The sequence below is a fragment of the Engraulis encrasicolus genome, chromosome 3 (genome assembly GCF_034702125.1).
Source record: "Engraulis encrasicolus isolate BLACKSEA-1 chromosome 3, IST_EnEncr_1.0, whole genome shotgun sequence".
NCBI classification, from domain to species: domain Eukaryota; kingdom Metazoa; phylum Chordata; class Actinopteri; order Clupeiformes; family Engraulidae; genus Engraulis; species Engraulis encrasicolus.
The window spans coordinates 11126375-11145084 of record NC_085859.1 but is presented as its reverse complement, the minus strand read 5'-3'; the positions used below and the strand labels follow the sequence as shown (position 1 = coordinate 11145084).

Below are 18710 nucleotides of genomic sequence, written 5' to 3'. Positions count from 1 at the left end.
ATACTACAATGTATTGAGGGTCTCAATTTCGGGCCTGCCTCCTCTCATGGGCCTGGGACAATTGACTCCTTTGTCCCTCCTGTTGGCTTCCCTTGGTGTGGTGAATGAAAAGGAACAGGGTTGCCAGATGAGGCTGATGATTTCCAGCCCAAAAAATGCTCAACACCCGCCTAGAAGCACAACATGCCGCCCAATTCTATAGATTTCTATGGCAAAAATTGGGCGGGTTTTTCTGCTAAATGCCATTTTTACCCGCACAAGGCCATCCTAAGCAGCCCAATTGGGCGGTAAACAGCCCAATCTGGCAACACTGAAAAGGAATAGGATGTAACATCGCATGGCTCTCTGTACAGAAGAGGTCACCAGTTCATCAATTATACTAGCGCCTTAATGGCTGCAGATGAAATCCCGACCAACATGCCTGACACAGCGAGAGAGAGAACACAATGTCAATTAAAAAGCTCTTCAGCAGCGAATAACATGTGTGCCACCGTCACACACACACACACACACACACACACGCACGCACACACACACACACACACATCGCACGAACACACACACGCACGCACAAATGCACGCACACATGCAGGCACACACACACACGCACGCACGCACGCACACACACACACACACACACACACACACACACACACACACACACACACACACACAGACACACACACACACACACACACACACACACAAGCGCACACACCAGTGCCACACTCCCAATTAGATTCCACTTCCCATCGTCCTCTCCCTTTGTCACTCCTCCGCTACGCACGTTGGGCAGGCCTACACAGGACTGATTAATGATGTGGTGATGAAGCGAGGGATGGAGGGAGGGATGGAGGGAGGGATGGGAAATGGGAGGAAGGCAGTGATGGAGGGAGGGAAATTAAAAGGGCAGAACTACAGTACACCACTCCCTTCTCCCTAGAGGCGGTTTGACTGACACACAGGTGGCATATTTTCCGATAATCAGCCTCATGTTTATGTCAAACGAAACAAAAGAAACAAAAAAAATCACATGAACGAACCAACGAAAGAAAGAAAGAAAGAAAGAAAGAAAGAAAGAAAGAAAATAATGAATAAATGAATGAATGAATGAATTAATGAATGAATGAATGAACGTGTGAGTGCTCTCAGCTGTTTTGCTGTTATTCCCTCTGGTGCCAATTCCCTTCATCCCTAGGGATTAGGAAATGGGCATTGACAGGCAGCCGTGTGGTGGGCATGACATATTTTACAGCCTTGCACGCAGAGACCCACCCGGCACCCCACTGCCAGAAAAGAGGTTTCGAGTGAGGGAACGCACAGGGTGGTGGTGGAGGAGGGGATTAAGACTGACCCCTCGTTCACACAGGCACCAACTGTTCATCGATCCCATTGACTTTGAATGGGGACGGACGTGAAATGCATTGCAGGGTGCGTTGGCTCCGTTCACTCTGCCAAAAAAGTTCAGAATTTTCCACCTTTCAGGCTGCAACTGATCAGTCCGCCAATTAGACCGGGTGTAGGCCTGTAAACACATAGAAACACAACTCCCATTCACAGCTGAAATCAGTGGTGTAGTCTACTTTTTTATGGTGGGTATACTGTATATTTGAGCATGTTTTGAAGTGGGTATGCTGTATATATTTGTGCTATTCAAAACAATGGGTCAATCAATTTGAAGTGGGTATACTGAAATCCCTGAAATTTAGAAGTGGGTATACTGAGTATACCTGCATTCTACGTAGACTACACCAGTGGTTCTTAACCTTTTTTTCTTCACGCACCCCCTTACCTGTGACCAAGACAAGCCGCACACCCCCAACCCAAACGTCTACACTTCTATACGCCCTATAAAATGATTTAAGTGATTTATTACAATGATTCTTGCTTGAAACATTTATCAATACCTTAATGACTTGACATGGGGACCAAAACCGGTTTAAATTTGGTTTTGATTTGGCCTAATTATAATGTTTGCTAACAGAATTTTGGTCACAACCTCAACACAAACACAATTCCGTGCACCCCCTGAAATCTCTGGCGCTCCCCCAGGTGGTGCCCGCACCCCAGGTTAAGAACCACTGGACTACACCACTGGCTGAAATGGTATTAATGCTGCCAATAGTGGGGTGATGGGTACAGTAAGATGAGATCAAGAAAGACTGTGGATAAAGGTGTTGATATTATATAGGGGAGACTGTGGATAAAGGTGTTGATATTATATTGGGGAGACTGTGGATAAAGGTGTTGATATTATATTGGGGAGACTGTGGATAAAGGTGTTGATATTATATAGGGGAGACTGTGGATAAAGGTGTTGATATTATATTGGGGAGACTGTGGATAAAGGTGTTGATATTATATTGGGGAGACTGTGGATAAAGGTGTTGATATTATATAGGGGAGACTGTGGATAACGGTGTTGATATTATATTGGGGAGACTGTGGATAAAGGTGTTGATATTATATTGGGGAGACTGTGGATAAAGGTGTTGATATTATATAGGGGAGACTGTGGATAAAGGTGTTGATATTATATTGGGGAGACTGTGGATAAAGGTGTTGATATTATATAGGGGAGACTGTGGATAAAGGTGTTGATATTATATTGGGGAGACTGTGGATAAAGGTGTTGATATTATATAGGGGAGACTGTGGATAAAGGTGTTGATATTATATAGGGGAGACTGTGGATAAAGGTGTTGATATTATATTGGGGAGACTGTGGATAAAGGTGTTGATATTATATAGGGGAGACTGTGGATAAAGGTGTTGATATTATATTGGGGAGACTGTGGATAAAGGTGTTGATATTATATTGGGGAGACTGTGGATAAAGGTGTTGATATTATATAGGGGAGACTGTGGATAAAGGTGTTGATATTATATTGGGGAGACTGTGGATAAAGGTGTTGATATTATATAGGGGAGACTGTGGATAAAGGTGTTGATATTATATTGGGGAGACTGTGGATAAAGGTGTTGATATTATATTGGGGAGACTGTGGATAAAGGTGTTGATATTATATAGGGGAGACTGTGGATAAAGGTGTTGATATTATATTGGGGAGACTGTGGATAAAGGTGTTGATATTATATTGGGGAGACTGTGGACAAAGGTGTTGATATTATATAGGGGAGACTGTGGATAAAGGTGTTGATATTATATAGGGGAGACTGTGGATAAAGGTGTTGATATTATATAGGGGAGACTGTGGATAAAGGTGTTGATATTATATAGGGGAGACTGTGGCCAAGGTTGAGGACAGGGGCCATTCTAGGGTAAATTGGGGCCCCAAGCGAAAATTCAAAAGATGGAACATTCGCAACAAATTGCCACTACTGTAGTTTTAAGTCTTAGCTGTTATTCACCATCTGGCTTGGGGGCCCCAAGCGGCTGCCTGCCTAGCCTGGTGACAAGATGCGCCTCTGCTTGAGGATAACACTTAGCAGTTAGTGGTGTACAGCTGCAGCAGATGACGGAGAGAGAGTGCTGGGTTCAGTCAGAGCGGAGTTGCCTCCTGGATTGTCACTTCTCCACAGGAAGGGGTTCAGGTCTGCTCCTGACCAGCCAGCCGCCAGACCTTCTGATTGGACACAGCGACTCCCTCAGAAATGTGCACAAATGCATGTGCACACACACACACACACAGATTGGACACAGCAACTCTCTCGCAAACATGCACATGTGCACGTGCACACACACACACACACACACACACACACACACACACGGGCACACACACACACGCACACATGCTCACACGCACCTCCCGTATACACACATGCATTTCAGGCAACCCGTGGTGACAGAAAGGCCTTAACAGTCTCTGTGGGTGAGCTGCCCTGGCCTCAATGCTCACTCACAGCTGGTCAGCTGGCCTCTGGCTGTCATAAAGCTCAGGTGCCCAGGGAGGGCAGAGCTCTGTGGGAGTAGGCAGGGCATTTGCCCCAGGGCACAGGGCCCTGCTGTAGTGGTGGTGGTGGGGGCCCAATAGTGAGCTTGGCAGGCTCTATGGGGGGTGGAGGTAGTGGCAGCATGCTGTGTCTGGCCCTGGGGCCCTGTGGGCGATTTTTCTGTCACTGCAGGTGTCCTTGCCCTTAGCAGGCCTTGCCCGTAGGGGCGGATCTAGCCATTTTGTGGCCCTAGGCGAAATATAAAACATGGAGCTCCTCAAAAGTCATTATACACTATACACATACAATTTCTGCTATTTTAGTGTTTTGTGCCATATATATCTGCGCTGACTTGACATTCTTTTGTGTGTTTACCGCGATCGGCTTGACAGTTGGGGCCCCTATGGAGGGCAGATTTGGTCGGGGCCCAAGGCAATTGCCTAGTAGCCTGGTCCTGACCATCCCATAATACTACCATTTCATTTCGTATTTATGGTCTGGCATTTGTTTGCTCTGAAGCGGTTGTAGGAAGCAGGAAGTTTGCACTCAGTTATGGTTTGAAATTATTGGACACCTCTCACCCAATCGCTGGCAGTTACTCAACAACAACATAGCGCAGACCAATGGCTCTGGCGCTGATGTGTACGTCATTGTCACGAGCGTCCTCCCCCTTTCGTCCCCACGTGGGGGGCGTATTCGATTATTGGCTGTTTTCTGGGGGGGCGTTGCGATCAAAATTCTACTGCTCCAGGCACTCCACAGAGAAGCACGGCCAGACTACAGTAGTGGAGCCAATCCTTTGGCGGAAGTACGTAGGATGGCTCGCGAGGCTAATTGCCTAGGTTTGCCTAATGGAAATTCCGCCTCTGCTTGCCCGCTGTCACGCAGTGTCCCACTTCAACTGTATATTGCTCAACTTGTGAGGCATTATGGCATTTGGAAAAGGCAGGGTGACAAGACAGACAGACCGACAGGAATCAAGGTTGCAGAAAAAAATAAGAGAACGAAGGAGAAACAACAACTCTGTGACGTTGTTTTCTTGTGGTAGCGATGGCAGGCTTTAAATGTCGTTATCAATCTACCTTTGACAGATAGAAAAACACGCACACACAAGGCACGCGTGCGCACACACACACACATAAACACACAACACAATCACTCACACACACTACGCGCACACTATGCGCACACACACACACGCACGCACACACACACGTGCACGCACACACACACACGCACACACGCATACGCACACACACGCGCACGCACAAATAAACACACGCACATAGACACACACACGCACACACACACACACACGTGTGCACGCACACACACACACACACACACACACACACACACACACACACACACACACACACACACACACACACACACACACACACACCTCTCTGTATATTTTAAGTGTGTGTTGTTTTGTGCGCACATAAGCCTTGGAGAGGGGCACATTATTTTTCCACTGTTTGGTTTACAGTCCAATTAAAAGCAAAGGGTAGGAAAACATTGAGTATATAAGGACAGGCAGAGATAGAGGGGGCACAGAGAAGGAGAGAGGAGGAGAAGAGAGAGGAGAAGAAGAGTGTGATGCAGAAACACAGAGAGAGAGAGATGGAGAGAGAGCATGAGAGATACAGAGAGAGAGAGAGAGAGAGAGCAAGCATGAGTGAGAGAGAGAGAGGCCACAAGAGTGAGAGAGGGGGGGGAGAGAGTTTGAGAAAGGATATGAGAGGAATGAGAGAAAAAGGCAGAGTGAGAGAGAGATATATAGAGAGAGCGAGAGAGAGAGAACGAGAATTCATCCAAGCATCTCTTGAACATATGCCAAAGCATTTTCACAAGGGTCGAGGTGATCTTTATGATGCTTTATTGATGACATTTACTTTTGCTGCCGTGGAGCGCTCGCCTTGTGCTGAATGCACAATCCAAGGGGGCCTGCTTCGAATTAGATAAAGCCTGCCTCCCACTCTGCCTCCCTGTCTCTGTCTCCCTCGACATTCAATCTGATAAACACACGCACACATGCAAACACACACACACGCACACACACACACACGCACGCACACACACACACACACACACACACACACACACACGTCACAGACACACACACACACACACACAGACACACACACACATACACACACACATACGTCACACACACACACGTCACACACAGACACACACACACAAAAGGCAACAGAGTCACAGACACAAACAATTGCAACCAGCTGAGGTTAGCTGGGGAGTAGTGAAGCGAGAGGTGAGAACAGGCGAGCGCATGTTGTACACCTCTCTGAGTTAGTGACATGAAGAAGAGGAGCAGAGGGGTGAAGAAAGGGACACGCTGACCTGGTGGTCGGGAGCAAGCCAGGTGATGAGTCAGAGAGAGAGAGAGAGAGAGAGAGAGAGAGAGAGAGAGAGAGAGAGAGAGAGAGAGAGAGAGCAGGGGTGTGGGTGGAGAAAGAGAAAAGAGAAGATCGTACAGGGGGCTGGTATTTGAAGAGAGTGAGAAAAGATTCACTGTAAAAAAAAAAAAAAAGGCAGTTGCCTCAGAATTCCAAGTTAATTTAAATCCTTATTGTAAATTGTGTTGAATTGAAGCTACTATGTGTTGTTTGAACACAAAGCTTCACAAATATTCAATTAAAAGCTTCACACAATGTATAATAACAATTTATATGGACTTGGAATTCTGAGGCAGCTGGTAAATTTGTGATTTGAAGTTAATTTAAGTTTTTTAATTGTAAGTTGTGAGAATCTTTGTTAGTTCAACAACACAAAGCTTCAATTCCAAGCTTCACACAACTTAACAGTGTGCGTGCGTGCGTGCGTGAGAGAGAGAGAGAGAGAGAGAGAGAGAGAGAGAGAGAGAGAGAGAGAGAGAGAGAGAGAGAGAGAGAGAGAGAGAGCGAGAGAGAGAGAGAGAGAGAGAGAGAGAGAAAGAGAGACTGCATCTTTAATTTTCGTTCACCCTGTCTCCCAGAATAGAGGAGAGTGAGCCATAACAGCAAGGTCCTGTCATGTAAAGCAGTGATGTGATGTGGTACAGTTCAATGCTAGGTAATACAACCAGCCACAGGTTGTGCTTTTCAACCAACTGGAAAACAACTTCATCCACCACTTCAGAAGACAGAAAAAGGCAAAATAATGCTCTATGAACTATACATGCAGCTGAGCAAGTACAGGTCAGACATCTCTGCTGCATTTGGCTGGATGTAATCCCTGGGTAATACTAGGTCCGTAGACAGGGGGGAGAAATAGGTCAGCTGTCCCAGGGAGGGGGCCCAAAATTGGGTACTCATTACACTGTATGTAGTGGGGCTGAGTCTTCAGCTGATTTTGTCCCAGGCCAAGTCATAGCTGACAGTGACCCTGATCCCTACGTATTACTCAGTCTCACAGGAGTGCACACAGGGATTACAGGGGAGAGTGAGAGAGGTGAGAGACGTTTCATGATGGAGAGAGAGAGAGAGAGAGAGAGAGAGAGAGAGAGAGAGAGAGAGAGAGAGAGAGAGAGAGAGAGAGAGAGAGAGAGAGAGAGAGAGAGAGACAGAGAGAGACAGAAAGACAGAAAGACAGGAAGACAGAGAGAGCAAGAGAGAGTGTGTGATGGAAAGATTGATGACCAGAGAGAAAGAGAGCTGTTGGGATGGGGGTGACAGACAAGAGTGGATTGAGTGAGAGGATGAGAAAGAGAGAGAGAGAGAGAGAGAGAGAGAGAGAGAGAGAGAGAGAGAGAGAGAGAGAGAGAGAGAGAGAGAGAGAGTAAACAGTAAGACGCAACAGAAGACTTCATCAGTGTGACTTGAAACTCCTGTGGTCAGCTTGGTGTTGACAACACGCCCATACACACACACACACACACACACACACACACACACACACACACACACACACACACACACACACACACACACACACACACATGCACGCACGCACATACACACACACACACACACACACAGAAACACAGACACACAGAAACACAGACACATGTATGCACACACGCGCGCGCACACACACACACACACACACAATCATACACACACACTCACACACACACAGAAACGCACACAGCACTTGGAAGTCTGCTCACACACACAGAGACACAGACTTGCACGCACGCACACACTCACACACGCACGGACGCACGAACGCATGTAAACACGCACACACACACACGCTCACGCACACAGCCCGGTGTTGACATCTCACAGACATGGTTGTTGGGGAAAAGGATGATGTCTGATTCTTCCTCAAATGCAAGCACTGTGTGTGTGTGTGTGTGTGTGTGTGTGTGTGTGTGTGTGTGTGTGTGTGTGTGTGTGTGTGTGTGTGTGTGTGTGTGTGTGTGTGTGCGTGCGTGCGTGCGTGCGTGTGTGAGCGCACGAGTAGGCTATGTTTGTGTGTGTGTGTGTGTGTCTATACTTTTGGCACTCATTCAGGAGATCAACATGCATGTGTGTTTGTGTGAGGGAGGTTAGTGTGTCTTATGTAGGTTATGTGTGGCTGTGTTTTTTTTCTGTGTACAGGGGCCTCATGTACAAAGAAGTGCGTGGATTTCCTACCAAGAAAGTGCGGACGCGAAAATCTTTGAAGTTACTTACGGACAAAAAAATCCGGATGTATCAATAAGTGCGTAACCAGGTTTTGACGTGAAATCTTGCGCACATGCACGAGCACACACGGGCCCAAGTCTCCGCCTTGCCTCCTCCCTTAAATATTCTATATGAATATTCTAATTAGTATGAACAGACCCATTCATGTGCATTCATTGGTTGATAGAATTGGAAAGGGAACGCGGGAAGGGGAACGCGGGAAATATATTTCATGCGAGGTGAAGGCGCTGTTTCGGAGGTAGCCAATTTAAAAGGAAAAAGGCTGCGCGCCTTACAAAAATACTTTGGCGTGTATAAAATCAGGCATCGGTAGCCTAATACTTAATGTGAGGACTGCAGAAAAATCTGTCATGTTATACTGCAGTACAATGGTTTCCCAACAATTGATATTTACAAGGCATCAAAACACATTGCGATGAGGCAGTCGCCAAGGCTTCAGAGAAATAGGCTACACATTTATGTCGGGTAGGCCTATAAATATGAAAGATGACAAATGTAGGCTACGCCACATGTAGGCCTATGAATAACTTGCAGCCAATACTCAGTTAGCCTATAAAATCACCTGTTAATGGATGGACTAATTTTACAGTAGGCCTAGTGTTATTAAAGAAGACAGGCACTGCGGTGAGGACGTTCCCAACAAATGCGAGAAGACACGCAGATCCAGAAAATATTCAATGTTTAATAGCTGCTTAATACTTGAAATAATACTGCTGATGGGCATCCAATTTCGTTGTAATTCCAGGATAGTTCCATGAGTCCGTTTCATTTTAACCAGCTGCCTCAACAATAATATGATTGAGGTGGTTTTCTTCATTTTTTAAATCACGCGCCTCAACATTAAAATCCACGTTTAACTGGCTGCATCTCTGCAATATTTCCGACCGCGTGCAACACATGTAGTTGCGCTGCATGCCTCTGAGTGCCGCCAAAAAGACGCAATGCACCACTTACGACAACTTCCACGCTTACGGAAACTTCCACAGCAGCCCTGAAATTCGCGTGGAGATCCGCAGTTTTCCACGTCTAGTCTGTTTTAGTACATCTGACCGTGGCCGTGGAAAACAACTTAAGTAGCTTTTTTGTCCGTAAGTGAGCTTCGTACATGAGGCCCCAGGTATGTGTTTGTGTGCACAGGTAGGCCTATTTGTTTGTGTGCACAGGTATGGTATCTGGATCTTTCAGGCTTGTTTCAGGGGATCCCCCTCTATTCTAGCCTACCTATTGCGTGGTTGGGTAGCATACTATATACTCCGCCTCGGGACCTGTGGGTACACGTGAGAATTTTAGATTGGATCTGCAAGCTTGATGCATGTGTGTGACGATACACACACGCACACACACAGACACACAGAGACGCACGCGCACACGCACACACACATCTACACACACGCACACGCACACGCACACGCACACACACAGACACACACGCGCGCGCACACACAGGCGCGTCGTCTCTCATCACGTCACGGCGCGGTGGTGACGGCGGCCATCGCCGGGCGCTCATCGACCCATGATCTTCGCTGACAGCCCAGATAAAGGCAGGAAGGAGATGGGCCTGAGCGGTTACGAGGCGGCCTAAGTGCCGTACGCATACCAAGCGCATTCCCTAGTGCTGAGGTGTGTTTCAGTGTGTGTGTGTGTGTGTGTGTGTGTGTGTGTGTGTGTGTGTGTGTGTGTGTGTGTGTGTGTGTATGTGTGTGTTTGTGTGTTTGTGAAGGTGTGTGCTAGATGTGTGGAGGTGTTTACTGAAGAGGGGTGTGTGTGTGTGTGTGTGTGTGTTTGTGTGTGTGTGTGTGTGTGTGTGTGTGTGTGTGTGTGTGTGTGCGTGTGTGTGAGAGAGAGAGAGAGAGAGAGAGAGAGAGAGAGAGAGAGAGAGAAGGCCGTTTCCTCACATCTAGCCAGACAGGTTGTATTCACGTCTCCTCTCATTTGGCTTCTTGCGTCTCCTCACGCTCTCCTCCACAAACACTACCTTTTCCCAATTCCCATTTGCTCCACTCCGCACTTCTTGGCCTGTTCTCTCCTCTATAGGAGGGTGAAAGGCACTTTTCACAGGCATGGGTTGCAGCTCATGATTTTTTCCTCTCTCTTCTATACAATATTAGGTTTATAGTATAGTTTAGGCCTATAGTATAGTATATTACAGTATAGTATAGTATAGTATATTACAGTATAGTATAGTATAGTATCGTATCGTATCGTATAGTATCGTATAGTATAGTAGCATAGTATTGTATAGCACTATCTAGCATAGCATATGCAGTGCTATGCTAATATAGTGGGTCTACAATATCATAAAGTAGGCCTCTCGTCAGAGACAATGAAAAGGAACCTAGAAAATCTGGTATAGTATAGTAGGCTATAGTATAGTATAGTATTATAGTATAGTAAAGTGTAGTGTAGTGTAGTGTAGAATAGTAGTGTGGTGTAGTGAAGTGTAGTGGCGCTGTATTTTGCTTTTCTTGATTGTCTACTTGTCGGCTTTGCTATAATTTCTGTTTGTCACATCATTTCATATGGTTTATTCCCACTCTGCCCACCAGGCTTTGAGAGAAAACATGCTTAGTCCTCTGTTCGAGGCAACCCAGTTTCCTTTTGACGAGCGATGCAAAGCAAGCAACAAGCACGCCTGTGTTCTCCACAGCTATCAGATTAGGAAAGAGGGAGAATAAGAAAGAATGAGAGAGATAGTTGGGGGGGGGAGGGAGAGAGAGAGACAGAGAGAGAGAAGGGCAGACACACACGCACACAGACACTAAGGGCTAAATCCTGAAATTACTCTGGCATGCAAAATGGCTCTACAACAGAGCAACTGTTGATGTGGTCTTCTCTACGGATGGCTAGTTATCCCAGGCACGTGTCGTGGAGGGCGTTTTCTCTCTCTCTGTCTCTCTCTCTCTCTGTCTCTTTCTCTCTCTCTGTCTCTTTCTCTCTCTTTCTCGTGCGCGCGTGTGTGCTGGTCGTTTATTGCCAACCGTGTTTTTGTTTTACAGCTGCCTGCTGCCCACCCTCCATTACAATCGCTCCGACCACAGCAAGTCACCACTGCCATCTTTTTTTTCTTCTTCCCCCTCCCGCATCCTCTGTTTTTCTTTTCCCTTCTTTTTTTTGGTAAGGGATCAGAATGCAGAACCATCACACATGGGAGGGCTCAGCGGGGACCGACAGAATGGCTGTGAATTTTAAACGGTGGATTAGGGAGATCCTGAGAGAGGGCTGATGCAGTGTGTGTGTGTGTGTGTGTGTGTGTGGGGGGGGTGCTGTGCTGTGTGTGTGTGTGTGTGTGTGTGTGTGTGTGTGTGTGTGTGTGTGTGTGAGTGGGAGGGTGGGATTGAAGGGATGGGAGGATGGGAGGGTGGTTGTGCATGGCTAATTTGTGCTCATTTTTTCTTCCATTGCATCTTACCAGAGTAGTAAGTAGTAGCACTGCCTACAGCGTCGACCCATACAAGCAGTTAGAGCCTATATGGTGTAGAAATGACATGTTCTTCAGATGAGGAAAAGTATGTAGCGCATCCCACCTCGGTGAGTTCAGGTGCAGGACAAAGACGTAGCCTATCGGACAATAGAAAGGGTGTAAGTGAGCACAGTGCAGCTCCGCTTTGAAGGTTTATTCAAGACATGCTACGTTTCGACCCAACAGGGTCTTCATCAGGCACGCTAGAAATGACATGTATTGAATAAAGCCAGACACTGAAGAAGGTTAACCCCGAAACGTCTGACGGGCAATAAACTACAAAAAACTTGGAGTGCTGTCCTGCTCTTTATTTAATTCATATATTCTCAAGGAATGAGCACCCAGTTGTTCACTTTGTTTGAGTTGAGCGCGTTACACCCCTTGGTCTAATAGAAGTGACATGACACATGAAGACCAGTCAGTATTAATCCATTGCTGCTGGATGTTGTGTTGTGCAACATTGGCCCTGGCGCCTGGAGCTACGTGACGCAACATTCAGGCTCATGAGATTTAAGACAATTTTATTTTAAAAGTCTTGGTATGTTCTAGTTGGATGAACACATTCTAATGCAAGATGAGGGTCTTAGCGATTAAATGCAACTTATGGCATGTTTTTATGTGCTTCAGAGGCTGAGATATTTCATTTTTTTATAGGCTGAGGGTAGCTTTTCTTAAAAAGGGCTTAGGCATTCAGCAGCCTCTTTTTCAAGTGCATAGACATCAATGGATTTGGCCAGTAAGTGCGTCACAATAAGAGTGGCATATACCCAATTGTATTGTATTTGCACAGAAGGTCTTTGGCACACTGCGAAGTGTGAGCATGTGTAGTCTTACAGAATTGTTGATGTTTATTGTCGAAGATGGAATTATTTTTGGAGCAGAGAATGAAGTAATGAAAGTCGAAGTACATTAATGAAAACACAACTGCTGCGCCATCTGTTGGTAGACATTTTGCATAAAAGAAATACAAAATTTGCGTCTGAGGATATTGTTGTGATTAGAACACTTCAGCGTCCATCATTCAGACTGCATAGCTAAATCACAGCTTTGGCAACGTATTTTGCTAGCACACTCTTCCGGGCTTCAATTTTCTTCATAGTGTGAAAGCATAACAATATTAAAATGAAGACTGAAGAAGCGGTTACAGTATGGTCTCGGGTTGCTGTAGTGGTCTGATGTTATCCAAAGTAAGATCACGTTATCCCAGACGTCCTGTCATGTGTTTCAGGACACGGCAGCTTGCATGTCTCAAATGGAATAATGCCACAGCTGAGCGAGATGATTCCCCTATGATGTTAACAGTGCACTCCTACGTTTATTTGTGCTTGTTTTTCATCTTATTTCATTTAGGACTAGTTTAGTACTAGTTATGTAAAACATAAATGTTGCCATTTTCTTGTGTCATAATAGAGTCGACCACAGCCTGATGTACTGTACATCCGCAGTGCCCACAAAGCATTTGAAATCGACTGGCATGCTTGTTCAGTTTCATGGCATGCTATCTGACATGTCAAAAGGACGATGTTGTCAATTTTCCCTTTATAGCATGAAAGGGAATCGGCGTGTGTTTTTCTGTGCTCTTTTCTGCTGGACATACTGTGGGAGGTGGAGCCGACAAGGGAAGTTGGGGGGGACAGGGGGGTGGACAAAGGGGCCAGTGAGAGAGGGGCCCCAGAATTGGCTCCCCATTTAATGCATTAGGTAGGGGGCCCGTTCAGATGACTTTGTCCTGGGCCCAGCCAAACCTGTCTGTGGCTGCGATTAGAGTAGCCTTTACAGTATAGCAATCATAGCTGTGCACGCTGGGTGCATTGCTGACAAAGCCAGATGGCATCAATCATGGATGCCGTCACCATGGGCTCCCAGCAAGACATCTGACATGCTATTGACCTTTCAAGCGGGCAATATAGCTGTTTCTGGGTTCAGAGGAGTCTTTGACCATTAGAGAACAACCTCTAGGTTATCACAATACCCCCCCCCCACACACACACACACACACACACACACTCCCCTCCCTCACACACATGTAGTATGTGTACAGACACACACATTTGTCTGTCTCAAAATGCATAAGCACATTCAATTAGAGTTTTTGGGGGCTCAAACGACAGCCACTTACAGAGATATTTTAACGAACAGGAAAAATAGAAGCAAAAATAAAGACAAGACTCCCTGTTACTGTATATCTGTATATAAGGCATATCATTTATCAACCGACCCACATCCCTCCCTACACACACACACACACACACACACACACACACACACACACACACACACACACACACACACACACACACACACACATAAACACACACACACACACACACACACACACACACACACACACACACACACACACACACACACACACACAAACACACACAGAGCTTTCTGTTCCAATTTAGCTCAACGCGCATGACATTTCGCCATGCAAAAAACTTGCACCCCTTTGTGACTCAGGCTTGTCATTTTGTTTTCACAGCTGAGGAGTTCTACGAAGCCTCCCCATACGAGCGGTTCCAGCGACTGGCCCCCATCCAAGGTAAGGGTGCGTGTCCTGTTCCCTTGTCTCTCTGTCACCTTTTATTTTGTCAGTCTCATCATCAGCCCTCGCCTCACCCCGCCATTGCACTCAACTTAGTTAAAGATCAAGTCTGATCTTTAGTCTGATGTTTAATCTCTTGTGGTCTTTGACCTCACTCAGGTTGAATAAATAATATACAGTATATTACCGGTATAACACATGCAGGGCTTTACATTAAAATCAGCCAACCGGCCAAATCCTGGAGAAATTTCAGTTTGGATAGTAGAAAAGACTTAGCCACTAGCCACTTGAAGGACAACACCGGAGCAGCACAGATGCACAGATTTTTTATTCAAGTGCACAACATGACTAACGTTTCGATGGTTAGACCATCTTCATCAGAGTCCATGAGTGGAATGGAGAGAAGAGCCTAATTATCTGAGGCCCTGATTCAGCAGGTGTAGGCCTATGCACCGTGGCATTAGGCTATTGGTCCTTCTCCCAAGGTCTCACTCAGGTTGCCCACACCCACAAACTATTTACAAAAACAAAAACAATGCACATATAAAGATGCAAATATATATATATATATCTATATATATATATATCAAATATATATATATATATATATATATACATATCAAATATACATATGAAAAGGGGGGAACCAAGAAAGGAATCCCAAAAGCCCTATAATTGGAAAAGAAATAAACATATAGCCCACCAGATTTAAGAGTAGACCATTAACACCAGTAAAGGTACAGGATCATAACTCTAGGTGTATATTGCTCTAACATTGCAGAAAACAAGACAAGCTCAGCTCCTCATTGAGGCCAGAGGGTTCGAGTGAGTTCAGCGTATCCAAAAAGCCTCTCTGCATAAGAGTTTTTTAATCACATCTCCACCTCTAGGTGGTGTGACAATACGCTCAATGCCCCAAAACTTAAGTGAGGCCGGTGACCCATGTTTGGCTTCCGTATAGTGTCTTGCCATGGCATATGTGGTGTTGTTTGTGCGAATAGCAGTCTTTACTAGACACTTTGACCCATTAGTGAGTGAATGATTGCCTAGTGCAGGGACGTCAAATTCAAATTGGCTGAGTGCCAAAATCAAGATATGGAACAAAGTCGTGTTTTTTAAAAGTGGATTAAAATTGTGGGTACATGCTCTTCATACTTCATAGTTAAATTTCACACACACTCTTCCCCATCATACATGGTAGTTCAAATGTGTCTGCACATCCAAATTTCATGTTCATGTCTTCAGTTCAGATGCAAAACCCTCTAACTCCATTTCTGAAGACCTGCTTTTCTATATTTTTAGAGAACCCCGTTGTTGGTTTGGTTTACATTCATGTACTTGATAATACATATAAATAGTTATATTACATAAATAAATAAAAAAATATATGCAATTTTGATAGCTTTGTATTAAATAAAAATGAATTAAGATAGTTTTCTGAAAAGGCACTTAAGGGGTTTTGCATCTGAACTCTTCAGTTACACTCTACATTAATGGTGTATGTGGGGCAACTGTAATACACATTTGAATGATCTTGTGGGCCAAATAAAATGTCTCTGCGGACCAAATTTCGCTCTCGGGCCTGGGTTTGACATTTCTGGCCTAGCGAGATTAACATCCACTGGCCATTTTGGCTGCTGGTGATGAAAAAAGTGCATTTAGGGCCCCGATTACATGCATCATATGGAAACAAGCAAATGAAGGACGCTGGATGTGAAAACTGCACTTTCACCTCTGACTCCCATATGAGTAGGCGGTACTGTAGGCACCACTTTTCTCGGGTTGGCCGCCCATAATAGGGGCCATTTATGTTCTGCCCTGTCATTGTGCTTACTGTACCATGCAACTTTCATGAGACATACAAGGGGTTAATGTGTGGGGGTGATTAATGGAGATCAGTGGCTCCTACTGTCTGTGCAGCCGTCTGACATTCTGTCACAGGTTCACTGTTTACACGATATCTTTTGAACGGGTAGATGGAATCTTGGGTGCCAACACTACATAGTGGATGACATTAACCCTTGTAAGGTGTTTGGGTCATTTTGACCCATTTTCAGTTTTTAGCTTGAGAGAAATAGTATCAGTTATTATTCTTTCACACTGAGATTCACTGGCTTCGGCTCATTTTCAGTGAGGAACATGAATCGGAATTTTTTTTTTTGAATCCTCCCTTCCTAACCCAACCCTGTACATTTCCCCATAGCCTGGGCGAATAGCCGACTGTTGACTCCGTCAATCAGTCTGGCAAAAGCAATGAGGAATCCGTCTCCGTGGACGATGGGAGATAGTCTGATCTTACTCAATCATTTAAATTAATTGAAGTTCCAAACTCAAATTAAAACCCATATTGTGCTTCATTAGCATGCCTGTTACGTTATAACGACAACGACAAAAGCATACAAATAACAAAAGTGTGAAAATAGTTATCTTAACCAATCAGTAACGGAGCTCGCGGGTGAGTTCTACGTCACCACTCTCAACTGTTTGCTGATTGGCGAAACACTGAGAGAACCGAGGTCGAGGCTTTTGCCAGACAATGTGCGGAGCCAAAAAAAATCTTTGGGTGGAATACATGGATGGCGTCGCCAGGCTAGTGTTCCCAGGTCATTTTGACCCTTATCACTTTGGGGGGCTTATACATCCATATTCTCTAATACAATAGTGATCACATGTTGAGTAGACAAGGCGAATTATGTGGAAAAAAGGAGTGCAGATATTGTTTGATCCTTCAGTTGTGCATCAATATTTCAACCTTGCACGATAAGAGCACTGGGTGCTCAATCCGAGAGCTTGGATTGAGTTTATTCACTTTCTGAACACCTTCTATGTAACAAAAACACAAACACCTCACAAGGGTTAACTGATGAAGTTTTGGAGGCCAACCAATGCGGGCAGTTTCCACAATGGCTGTGGAGACATTGGAATCTATACGCTTAGGCGTCAAATTCCACACACTGTCGTATATTTTTTTGTTTGACCTGAATTAATTAACATGGGCTCAACTGGACTGGAAGGTCCGTGGCTAATGCTTTCTACACAGTAAATTTGCCAGTGTTAATTTTGCAGTGTTAAGGCTTATTAACACTATTGGAGTAATTCCAACACCAAATGGAGTGAGATGCTCTCCACTGTCAGTGACAAATGAAGTTGTTAAATTGTGTGGAGTTAGAAGTACTCCAGAGAGCCCCCGCCTCCTCGAGGTGATGGAGTTTGTCTGCGCCATTGTATGCCCTAGTAACAGAGAACGTAGGTCTGGTCACGTCTGGTTCCCTAGACGTACTCCTGATGTTCCCCCAACTTTTTTTATACTGTGTTGTTCAGAGCATAAGCAATGATGACTGTCCACCCGATTAAATCATATACGTCTACATATTAGTAACAGTATTTCCTCCAGATTTAATCATGTACACAATCTTTTTTTTTATTATTCCATTTCATTCATTTAACTCAACTTGGTTGGGTTGATCTAAGGTTTGGCTGTGCACACAACATCACACAAAAGATGTGTTGAGTGAAAGAAATAACTTGAGAACTTGTTACACCTTTGCCGGTAACAAGCAGGCCCCTCACAACCAATCTGTCCATCAGCGCCTGGCCAAACCTAATTACTTAGGGCTGGTATATCATGACTCAATTGCTTGCACCTGAAAAACTCCTAATCAATCTGGTCACATGGTGCTCTTGAGCCTGTATATAAACCTGGACTGTCACAGTGCTTTAAATATTTGCCTGCCTACCTGCCTGCTGGCTGGTCAGCATGGCACAGCATAGCGCTTGTTTACCTGCTTTGCAAGCAAGCTAAAGGCGCTTTTGGCTTATGGCATTTGTTAGCTACATCTTGTGCCTTGCTTTGTGAGCTAGTCAGTAACAGCACATGTTACATTGCTTGCTCCATTGTGCACTTGAAGTAGATGGTATGGTTATATTTTAAACTTCATTAAGGAAAACATTTGGTATTAGTCCCCACTAGATTGTGTTCATACATGCTCAGCTGAAATTTCTCTCACAGCATAGACTGATATATAAAATATAGACATTTTACATGTTTTCAGCAACTTTAAACATTATCTTAAGAGAGCAGTGTGGCAAACTGATGCCAGGTGCAGGGTGTTTCAGTCATGGTGGAGGATGGGAGGTGCTTAATTACCATGATCAGGGTACCTCAACT

The 18710-nt window shown here is 45.0% G+C and overlaps 1 protein-coding gene across 3 annotated transcripts in view; it reads left to right on the top strand.

Moving 5' to 3' along the window:
- The window catches only part of gfra2a (GDNF family receptor alpha 2a), a 205125-nt gene that overhangs the window by 61887 nt on the left and 124528 nt on the right, over positions 1-18710 (top strand). For 2 of the 3 annotated variants that reach the window (XM_063194733.1, XM_063194735.1), the window contains exon 3: positions 14480-14545. In XM_063194733.1, the coding sequence (XP_063050803.1) occupies positions 14480-14545 (66 nt within the window). The remainder of the gene's footprint in view (positions 1-14479; positions 14546-18710) is intronic. The other variant, XM_063194734.1, reaches the window with a different exon arrangement.